Source organism: Meleagris gallopavo, chromosome 2 (genome assembly GCF_905368555.1).
Source record: "Meleagris gallopavo chromosome 2, MGAL_WU_HG_1.1, whole genome shotgun sequence".
Classification (NCBI taxonomy): Eukaryota; Metazoa; Chordata; class Aves; order Galliformes; family Phasianidae; genus Meleagris; species Meleagris gallopavo.
Window position 1 is genome coordinate 92,157,213 of NC_139405.1, and position 11,504 is coordinate 92,168,716.

The 11,504-nt window shown below is 40.8% G+C and overlaps 1 protein-coding gene across 2 annotated transcripts in view; it reads right to left on the minus strand.

Moving 5' to 3' along the window:
• The window catches only part of PXDN (peroxidasin), a 79,534-nt gene extending 68,393 nt beyond the window's left edge, over positions 1 to 11,141 (minus strand). For both annotated transcript variants that reach the window (XM_085217964.1, XM_085217963.1), the window contains exon 1: positions 10,787 to 11,141. In XM_085217964.1, the coding sequence (XP_085074090.1) occupies positions 10,787 to 10,983 (197 nt within the window). In that variant the 5' untranslated portion in view covers positions 10,984 to 11,141. The remainder of the gene's footprint in view (positions 1 to 10,786) is intronic.
• Positions 11,142 to 11,504: the final 363 nt, after the last annotated feature.

The following is an 11,504-nucleotide window of genomic DNA, read 5'->3' on the forward strand; positions in this document are numbered from 1 at the left end:
GGAGTGGTAATTGGAAAGAGAATAAAAGACCTGAAAGTCCAAACAACAACAGATCATACCAGAAAAGGGAGCCATGTCATGGCCATTACAACAAATTTTGGAGTTAATATACTTCTTGTTTTACTTAGGAAAACTCAGAAGAAAACCAAAACAGAACACTACATTATACCAAACTTTACTGCATTCATTCTAGAAGCTTTCACAAGGTTTAAGAAGCCGTGCCAGGCACTGTCCAAACCCTTAAATATCCTAATCATTGCTACAAGTAACTAGTACACACATTTAGATTAAACAGAAGGAGATGAAGCTGAGAGCTCACACCAATCTCTCTCTGTCTTTCTCAAGAGATGTAACAATCCTTGTTATTTGCAATAAATCAAACATTCATTCAGTTTTATTTTTAAAAGGCTCAATTGACTCTCATTAGCAACAGCAATAACTCCATACCAAAAATAAAAGGAAAAAAAAAACCCTCAAATCTGGCACCCAGATAAGCAAAGGAAGCAAAGGGAAATATTTGAGTCATTCTATTCCAGCTTGGCCAGCCCTCATTGCACCATCTCTTTGGATTGCCTTGAAACTTTGCCCATGTTTGCAATAATAAAGTGAAGTTATTTTTGTTTTGTTTTCATCAAATCCAAACGGAACAAATGATTGACAATTTGGCTCAGTTGCTTCCACTTCACTACATGTATATGTGCATACGCACAGATACACGCTGTATGTGTAGCATATATAAGCACATATAAAACACATGCACACAAGTTTCTAAAGTATGAACTAACTTTTTGTACATAAAATTCTCTTACCTTGTGTGATACAATTTTTAAATGCCACCTTTATAAATGGACCTTTTCTGTAAGGTGAAGAATTATATAGCCTATGAAACTGTATACACATAGTGTGACTTGCTGGAAAGGGACTCAGTAAATGTCCAAGTTCAGAAAGAGTTAGAAGCCTGAGCAGTACTCAGGAACACAAAGCTAACCATAAGGTCACTTTGCTAGTTGAAAGCTAGAGTGTTCAAAATATTTGATCACAAAATATTACATGAAGTGGGAAATAATACTGTAAACAAAGTACAGTAAGCTTTAAAAGACTCAGAAATGTGAATCCAACAAGATGTAATTGAAAAAAAATACCATTCTGAGACACGAATCAAGATGAGTGAAAATTTACAGTTCATTTTTCCACTGTTCAGTGTAAGATTGGGGCCTGAAAACATTAATAGAATATTTTAATTTTACCCATTATACAAAAGAAGATTTTCTGTAAAAGGATATTTTGTAATTCAAATAATAAAAAATTATGCAATTTTGCACATTGCACACTATTTCTCTTCTTCATTTTTTGAATAATTGTTATCTGCTATTTTTCATAACAGCAAGAGCAATTTCTCCTATTATACTATGCTGCATTTCTTTTCACACTTCCTTCTATCTTTATCTCTTCCTTATCAGCTATATTTTCTTTTTTTGCTTTATTTTTTGCTAGGCTTCTGACCTTTTAATTCAAACTTAGTTTCTTTAAAAGCCAATCCATGAGCAAACAGAGACATCTTAATTTTTATTTAAAATCCAAGTGATGAAGTTACATACAGAAATGGTACAAACTTGCACCAGGGGAGGCATTAGGAAATACTTCTGTACTCTAAGGGTGGTTATACACTGGACCAGAATTCCAAGAGAGGTGGTTGATGCCCCATGCTTGTCAGTGTTCATGTCAGACACATTTGGACAATGCCCTCAGTAGTAAGCTTTAACTTTCAGGATTCCCTGGAGTGGTCAGGCAGTTGGAGTTGATGATCTGCGAAGGTCCTGTCCAACTGAACTATTCTATTATTTCCTGCTGGCTAATGACACTCCCATCTCTTCTCTTAACGAGTACTGACATCACCTGGGAGAGAAGTCAGTAAGACCTACTCAGAAAAATGGAGGAGGTTGGAATATTTAATCATCATATTTTTTCTCTTAGGCATGTGTTTACCAGAATGTTAGATGAAACTCACTCCTATCTGCATTTCAGATACAGACACTCCTGATGATACAAGAGATAGGCATCTCCCTGTTGTTTTCCCATCAGTCTTCTTTGGGAATTAGGGCAGAAAGAGTATATTCACTCATGTCCAAACATTCATTTCTTACACTTTCCAGTGACTAACTAATCCCATGTTCATCTCTGCTACTCAAAAATTTCTTATTCTTTTCAATGTCCCTCATGCCTACAGAATCCCCAAAGCAATGATGAAAAATAATATAATTCATCTATTTTAATTTTGTTATTTGGAAAAACTGACTAGCAATAGAAGCACGTCAGCAGAACAGGGAAAACAAAAACATTTAAAACTGTGCGTTTTCAACTGGGATTTTCAACTGTGGGTTTAGACAGCAACAGCAATCCACAGATGTAGATCAAATTCATGGTTTTCTAAAAAGTTATGGTAGAACAAAAGAAAAAGCTTTAGGCTGACTACAGTCCAAATTCCCAATGACAATTTTTTGAAGCAGCTACTTGAAACAAATATTTCATACGGTCTGGATAATCATATAAAGAGATACCAGCAGTAAATGGTAAATTTTCATAGTAAAACAAAGTCACCTATAAAGTTTCAGTTATCTGTAGTTAGTTCTGTATTGTTCAATACATTCAGAAGTAAAAGTGAGGTGAACAATGAGATGACGAACTTCTCCTTATGACATTCATTTATTTTCACAAAGTCTGACTAGGAAGGGCCTGCCATTAGTCCAGAAATTGAAACGTAGATCAAATGCACATAAATACAAAGTAGAGTAGGTGGAGGAAACAATGCAAGCTTGGCAAATAGAATGGTGAGACTAGAACTAACCATTCCTAATTATTATCAATAATTATCTACATTTGATGATTCTGTGAAAACAGTTCAAGAAATGGAGGTAGGATGCTGAGAATTACTAGGAAAGGAACAGAAAACAAAAACAGACTTTTGCAAAGCTGTTTTATAATCCCCATTAACTCACACACCAGAAATCTTCGTGCAAATACAGTGGAAAGTTATAATTTCATCACCTCAAAACATAGTGGAGTGGGGAAGGAGAAATTTAGATGATGAAAGCTCAGGAACACTGACGTTTCAGTAACAAGACTTTTCTGTTTTGAAAACAGGCTGGCACTGAGACAATGAAAAGGGATTGAATATTCATTGTCTCTTCCAACAGAAAAAAAAAATCATAGAATCATATAAGTTGGAAAAGACCTTCAAGATCATCAAGTCCAATCATTAGCCTGATCTACTGAGGCAAATCACCAACTATGACACGCAGCGCCATGTCCACAAATCTCTTAAATAAATACCTCCAGGGTGACTACCACTTCCCTGGGCTGCCTGCTCCAACACCTAACCGCACTCTCCACAAAGAAATTCTTCATAATGTCCAATTTAATCTCCCCTGGCACAACTTGAAGTCATTTTCTTGTGTTCTATCACTTATCTCCTGAGGAAAGAGATCAACACCAATCTCACTGCAACATCCTTTCAGCACTTGTAGATAGTAATGAGGTCCCTCCTCAGCCTCATCTTCTCTCGATTAAACAACCTCAATACCACCATCTATTCCTTCCTACTCTTGTTTTGCAGTCTATTTATCAGCTTTGTTGCTCTCCTCTTCAGACGCTTGAGTAACTCAGTGTTCTTGTAGCGAGGGTCCCCTATTCCAGCTGGCTAAGCTATTTCTGATGCAGGCCAGGATGCCATTGGCCGTCTTGGCCACAGAGGCACACCGTTGGTTCATCTTCAAAGCTGAGAAACACCAAGTGAAGCAAGCAACCTGGAGGCTTCACACATTAGAAGACAACAGTTTACAGTATGTCGTTTGCATAGGATTCCTTAACACCAAAAGCGATGACTGTAAGTAACAGCTTAATTAGTTGAAAAAAGAGGCTAAACAATTTGTGGAAATCCATCAAGACTTACATGTACTATTGAAATTGTCTTTAGATGAAAAATCCATTACCTGCAAATTAATTATAGGAATGAACCACTACATGCTTGCTCTATGCTACCTGCCTTTTTACAAGCTGTACATAAAAGAGCAGATATTAGAACAAATGGATCATTTGTATTACTCTGGGCATCTGCCCATTAAAAAAATATATGTGTTTAGCATTTTAATATTCAAATGTTATATATTAACTAGTCAAAAATATATTGTAGTAAAAAAGATGGAAACCAAAAATTGTATTTATTAACTGTAATATAATACAATGTATTCCTCTGGTGATAGTGTATTATATTAAATATACAGTAAGATACTTGTAGGAAATGATGGATATGATTTTCCCCCATATTTTTTCCCCCAATCTTAAACAAAGAACTTGATGAAGGTTAACTCTCTACTGAGATGACAGAAATACTTCCCCAATGGGAAGAAGACATGTTCTTGAAACAAAGATTCATTTGGGTCTTCTGCTATATTCTTCAGCAGATTTCCATGATATCTCCCAGTAAATGCCAACCACGTATCAGTATTGTTCCTTTTTCCCCCTGCTAAAGGCCAAATACATTCTGCAAGTTCTGTAAATGTCTCAATACATTCACACCATGGCCCTGGCTTATTCCATCAGCAGAAGAGACAGACTTCCCAGGAATGGCTTTAGCAAGGATTCACATCCTACACACTCTCCAAAGTTGCTTTGCTGGGGAGGCTTAGAATCCTTTCTAGCATCAATTTGACTTGTTGGTACTCAGAGGATAGGGTTTAATGGGCACGCCAGTAAAAATTCTCCTCTTTTAGCAACCTTGAAAATGAATTACCCTATGGATTGTATATTCCTTAGCCTCTGATTTTTGTAAACAGTCTCTTTCCATTGAAAATATCATGGAAATATCTCCTGAAAACATTTTAAACTTTTGTTTAGACAAATAAGTACAGACGTCTACATACAAATGTTTAAACTCCCATTATTGTCAACAGAAGATTAGTCAGCGCAGTTAGCATAAGCTAGAGAATGACTAAACTGCCCAAAAAGCAGCAGCTTGATTCAGTTCAGTGGTATCTGCTGTTTCAAGTTGTTCTGGACTGAAACAACTGCTGGGAGCATGTAGGTATGACACAGGCCCAACGTGTAGCCCTAACCTACATCCTTTTTGGAGAAACAGATGGAAGCTAGAAAGGATTCCCTTAATGGAATTCAAATGGTGTTAGATATTTACAGTTAGAAAATGAATCAAGTCCTAGATTTTCCCTTCGGGGTGATCTGAATCTTTCTCCAGGGTCAATTGACTGCATTTGGTAAATTGCTACTCAACATAAGGAAAGCTCAGAAATCTAATATGGCTGTGGATCCCTCAGTACAGACACATAAATATAGATGCTTTAATCTTAAATTGAGTCTGCAGTTGATAATAAAATTCCTATGAAGGAAGACCTAAAATAATTTTATTGAAATAATTTTATACCATTCCCTTGCTTTGAGTAATTCAAGGAAATTGTTGTTGGCATCTAATGTAGCTCATGGCCTGCTCAAGAGTCTGACAAGATCTATGTCTGCATTCAGCTATTCTCAAACACTTCAAGGAAATCTCCAGTATCTGTACTTAACAATTTTTTTTTTATGGTTTTTTTTTAACACTAAGTATACCTAGGCCTCCATGTTTTAACTGAAATCTGAAACCAGCGGCATATCTCTCATCTGTGTCCTATGCCTAAATTGATACTCAGTAGCCAAGTAATTGAGCTTACTCATAGCCCTGATTCGAGACTACAAATCATTGTCCGTCACATCGTCAAGGTGTAATTATTTGCTCTTTTAATTCCTTTGTCTATTGGAAGTTCTCTAAAAGGTTTTCAAAGATCTGATTGGAAGCAAGAATCCTGCATTTTTGAGATGAGAATAACATGATGCTTTGCTGACTGATAACGCATTACTGGCAAACAGTAGATCTGCAAGTAGCACGCATCATTCCACTGTAATAGCTCAGAGACACCTGCACTGACAGAAATTATACATATTGCCTATTCCTTTTCCCTAAATGCCTATGTTAGGAAACATAATATTACCAAGAAATCAATATCAAAATAGCATTAAGTTTCCATTACCCCTATCTCTTTGGTAATTCATTTACACTCCAGATGTGTGTGATTTGTGAAATACAGCCTTTTTTTTCTTTCTTCCAATTGTATTAAGACAGATGTTCTTGAAAAGAATGGATTTCACTAGCATTCTGAATACACAAGACCTGATTCCTCAGAAATTGTAACAGAACTCTGAGGCAAATAGAAGTTCTTATTCTACTATCTAGAAACTCTGGATGGAATTTCAGAAGTAATTTCCCTTTTTCCTTTGGATGAACCCTTGACATTTATACTACAAGATGGAAGTTAAAAAAAGGAAAAAGTTTCCAATTTGTAGGTAGGTCACTCCAAAAGTAAAGCCTCTATTTATTTCCATGGAAACTACAACAGATACAAAGAGCACAGTAACACTGTTTTATAGAGCAAATTCTCAGCTACAAAATACTGTTTCTCAAGATAGTCATCACCATTAGCCTATTCACCTAGATGAGCTGAATGAGACCCTCATCATTATGTGGTGCAACATTTGTCCATGTCTGACAGGAACAGCTTGCTTTTCCTATCACTAACATCACTGCTGAAACGCACTGTCCACTACCCCACTATGCTCACACTGACATTTGCTCTACATAAACATAACAAGCTTCATTGGGAGCCGATTTTTTCCATGTAGAGGAACCCAATTCCACACTTTTGCTTCATATGCACTTCCATTTTGTCAGACCTCCCTTGTGCTGCTCTCTGGCAGAATATTGTGGGAAACAGAATATTGGTGGAAAAGTTCAACCTCTACTGCCACTCTACCAACTCAAGCTTCTGATGTCATGCGCCAATATCATAAAATAGGAGGCATTACTTTCAAAGCAGCCCTCATAGATTATGTAAACTATCCAATTTGTAGAATATGTTGGAATTGTGACCAAAAGCATGGTGTAACAAGTAACAAGTGTCACTGAGATTGCTGCCTTCAATTCAGCTTCAGTGACTACCTTCCAATAGCAACTCATCCAGAATGATTACAATTAAAGAAGTCCTACAAAACTCTGATCACTTGAAATTACTTCCTTATTCAAATATGATTATTCTATTGCTATTCATAACAGACACAGAAGAGAGTCAAAGTAGCAATTATACCTAGCAAACACAGTTACAAGTGACTTGAGTGTGTTTGCCTTTTCAATAATTTGCACATCATTCTTAGTGCAGATCAAATCCACTTCCTTTTTTTACAAATACTTCTGGTCAATTCATACCTGCTTACTACACAGTGAGGTTCTATTCTTATTCAGTCTTTGAGCCCCAACTAGAGGGAATACAATCATGTTCATAGAGCATGCAAACATTAGATAGCTAGCAAAAAAACAACAACAACAAAAAAAAAAACAAAAAAATGAAAGTATCCAGGTGCTGTCAAATAAAACTTTGGAGTAAGTAAAATTTCAGTACTGGTTTGAGTGTGTGTAGCCAGGCTTGTAGACAGCTTTGGGTTTTGGTCCTGTTGAGACAAGATGCAAATACTGACATACTGCTTCAACACTCGAAGGCCTCTTGTCAGAATTACAAATGCCATGAGTTAGAAATGGCTGTTAAATCCACAGGGGATTTCTGTGTTTAAAACATCTTCTAAACAAAAGTAAGATTAGGTATAATCAGAGAAGAGAGGACAGCAGCAGTTCCATACCCAGAATTTTACATTCCTCAACCACTTCAATGGTCTCATACATAAAGCAATTTCTGTGGGTACATCAGTTCTTAATTTTCAGTTAGCGACTGAAGGAACCTCCCACAACAGCACTTGAAAGCATGAAGTAATTCTGCAGTCTACTCAGGAGATGAGGCTTCACTCTCAAGGAAAAATCAGCTTTGGGCCAAGGCTGATTGGGGCCATGGGCAGCCCCAGTATGCTACCAGTATGCAACCCTGCCTGCAGTTGCAGGTTGGAAATAGATGATCTTTGAGGTCCCTTCCAACTAAATCCATTCTATGATTCTATCACTGGGATGCTGTATCTCCTACTACAAAGAGGATCACATCTTTTATGTATGGAAGGGCAATCCCCTCACTGTAGGTGAAATCATGTGCTCATATAAGATGCCATAAGCACTTTTGAAGCTGCGAGAAGCCCCTGCACGAAAGAAATCTAAGCCATGGATCCCAGCCTGCAGCAGGGAAGGGGAAGTGCCAAAAAATGGGAGAAGCAGGAAGAGTGAGAAAATGTACAGCCAGGAGTAACACTGGCAAGGTCAGCAACCAGCAATGTTACAAGCAGTTTTCAAAAGCGAGCCTGGGATTATGAGTAGACATTTTTGATATGTGGGGAAAAAACATTTGGCTGCACTGTTGTTCTGGCCCCATGCTGTTTTAATCCATAGAAAAAATTATATGTGAAGTAGAACAAAGTCAACTCTGCTTTCCAAAAATGCAACAGCTTTCAGAACCAAGGCTTGGAAAAACACAAAATAAATGTATGTTTATAAACAAGAAAACACAACAATATTGTTACAAAATTACCTCACAGGTAACCTGTGTCTTAAGAAATAAAGCAGACACAAATATAGAATTTACAAACATCTGTAAAATGGGCTTAATCCACTAGCAACACAATTTTCTGGAATTCTTAAGTCCTTTTTTTAAAGGCAAAGATGCTCTATTGAAGTTAACTCGTTATTTCTAATTACCCAGCTATCATCACCACCACTAAAAAGCATTTCACATACAGCCTCCAAACAGAAGACATGCTGACAGTCAAACTGGCATAGAAATAAATGCTTTTGATTTCATGCTGAAAAAAAGAAACTGCAGTTCCACAAAGCAGTAAGGTAAATTTGGTCATCACATCACCTGGTAACTCAACGAGCACTTCAGACAAATGCCATACTTCCTAGAACCAAAGGTAAGCAGTCCATAGGGTAGGCAAGCCTATTTACATACAGTCATAGAATTATACAACAGAACAGCTTGGGTTGAAAGGAATCTTAAAGCCCACCCAGTTCCAACCCCCTGCTCTGAACAGGGTTGCCACCCACTAGATCAAGTTGCCAAGGGCCGCATCTAACATAGCCATGCTTGTTGCTAAACAAGTTGTATCAGTGTTCTTTGTCCCAGAGACACATATTGCCAGATTATCTTCCACTTCATCTCCTCTCCACTCCCATTCAGCAGAACCCTAGCAAAAGAAGTAACTGTGTGTTTATAAAAGTTGTACTACTGAAGACCTTAGCATATGACCCTTGTCAGCTACTGAAAAAAGGAAAATATCAATACCCAGATGAAAAGTAAGGCCCCATTACATTTTGAAAAACAATGGTCACCCACAGCCTACTTTGAGAATCACTGTTCTTCGTCAAGTTGAAAAAGAACCCCGTAACTTCTTTTTAATTCTGCTGCATTGCAGGATGCATTATGCCAAAATGACCATTCTGATTTGGGATGCCAAACAATCTGATATATTAGTGGCATTAGGGGAGTATAATGCTCACATTGTTCATACATTCTGCTCTGAGTCACTGCAAGATTAATAATATCCACCATAAGGGAAGCTCTGCCCTGGCCAGGGCCATCAAACACTTTGTGCCATTGCAGCTCTTCTGTCTCTCACTACCCCTAATGTGAAACAAAAGATTTCCCTCCATACTCTGAAGTTCACAATTTTTTTTTTTTTTTTAACTTATTTAAGACGATTTGGACAACTAGTTTTACATGGTTTCCTGTAATTTCCATGCAGAAGGTGTTCTGTGAATGTACTTTATTTCATATGTAAGAAACATTAACCACCCACTTCCTGAATTGTTCCCTAAAAGGCTTACAAGTGCTGCCGGACCGATCGGGCTCTGCCAAAAGAACAAGCTCCTTGCCAAGGAGGAACTCAGTTAAAACATTAGTGACTGCACTCCTCACATTAAACAACACTTGCAAGCTGAAACACACCACGGCTTTATGGATCCCCTATGAAAATACCTGACAAAGTCACAACTTCATTTATTACAGGAGGCCCAGCAAGAAGATTCCCAGGGCCAAGGACTGATTTCATGAGTGCATGTGTGAAGGGATGGACAGGGCTGGTGCCAGGAGCTCTGACTGCAGCAGCACACGAGTGGGTCAGCAGAACAAACCCTTCCCTTGACAGGAACCTGCACACAATGCTTCCTTAGAACTCTGCATTTATTGTCAGAGGGGAAAAAATGGCCGGGAAGGTGACCGCCTCAATAAGACCAACGTGAGTGCTGAGCTTCTGCAGCGCCAAATCTTACAGCCAACACAACCACAGCCACAGAATACCTTGCGTTGGAAGGGACCTCAAAGATCCTCTCGTTCCAACTTCCTGCCGAAATCCCGCTCCCAAGAGCAGAGCCCTGACCCTGCAGAGGACCGGATGGGCGCTTCAGCTGACAGTTCAGTCCCGCCTGCTTTAAGCACAGGACCGCACGGTCCGTAGGGTTGCACGTCCTCAAATTCTGTAGTGACTCGAAGCGGTTAAGGCCAACATTTGAATCGCGGTTTGCTCCCACACGGGCACTACTCCTCCGCAGCGAGCGGAGAGCCCTCATCCACCCGTCCCGTCGCTCCCCCTCTAGCCAGCCCCTCCGCAGCGCCCAACCGCGGCCCTCCGCAGTCTCCGGGAGCTCCGCAGCGGGGCCGAGCCCCCTCCCACGGCTGCAAACAAAGGGCCGAGGCCCCATCGCCGCCCCGAGTGCTTCCCTCCCCGCAGGTATCCCCTCCCGCTGCCGGCCACTCACAGGATGGTGGTCTGCGGCGACACGGCGGGCACGCTCTCCAGCATCAGATGCATGCAGCGCACGGTGCTGCGGAAGCAGAGGCAGCGGCTGGGGCACCAGACGCTCCCGCGCTGCGGCGGGGGCTGCGCGGAGCCGGGGGGGGCAAGCCCCGAGCTGCTCAGGAGCAGGAGCAGCAGGCAGAGCCCGGGGGGGGCCATAATGCGCTGCCGGGGGAGGAGAAGGAGGAGGAGGAGGAGGAGGAGGGAGAGGAGGACAAGGAGGAAGGGGTCCGGCAGCAGCTCCGCGCCGCGGCTGCCGCTGTGCTCGGCGGCGGCGGGGCGCTCCCCTGCCCCGCGCAGGCTGGAGGAGGAGGAGGGGACGGCGGTGGGACCGCCCCGGCCGGCTCCGGGCTGGGAGCCGCCCAGCAGCCCCACGCTAGGAGCGGAGCCGCTCGGCTGTGTGCACGGGGAGGTGACCCTAAGGGGTAGTGGGGAAGAGAGAGGGGAGGAAAGAAAGGGGAGGGAGGGGGAAGAAAATAGGAAGGGGAAAGGAAAAGAAAGGGAGATGGCAAATGAGAAAGAAAGACAAGGGGGAGAACGCGAACAAGAAACTCAGTGCTCATTTCCAATACGCGCTGTGACCACTGCTCGCAGCCATACCTCCGTCCCTTTTGCTCCTTGTCCTCTGGGGCAAAGAGGACAGCGCTGACCTCACGTTACCCCCGTGGGAAGATGCAAGT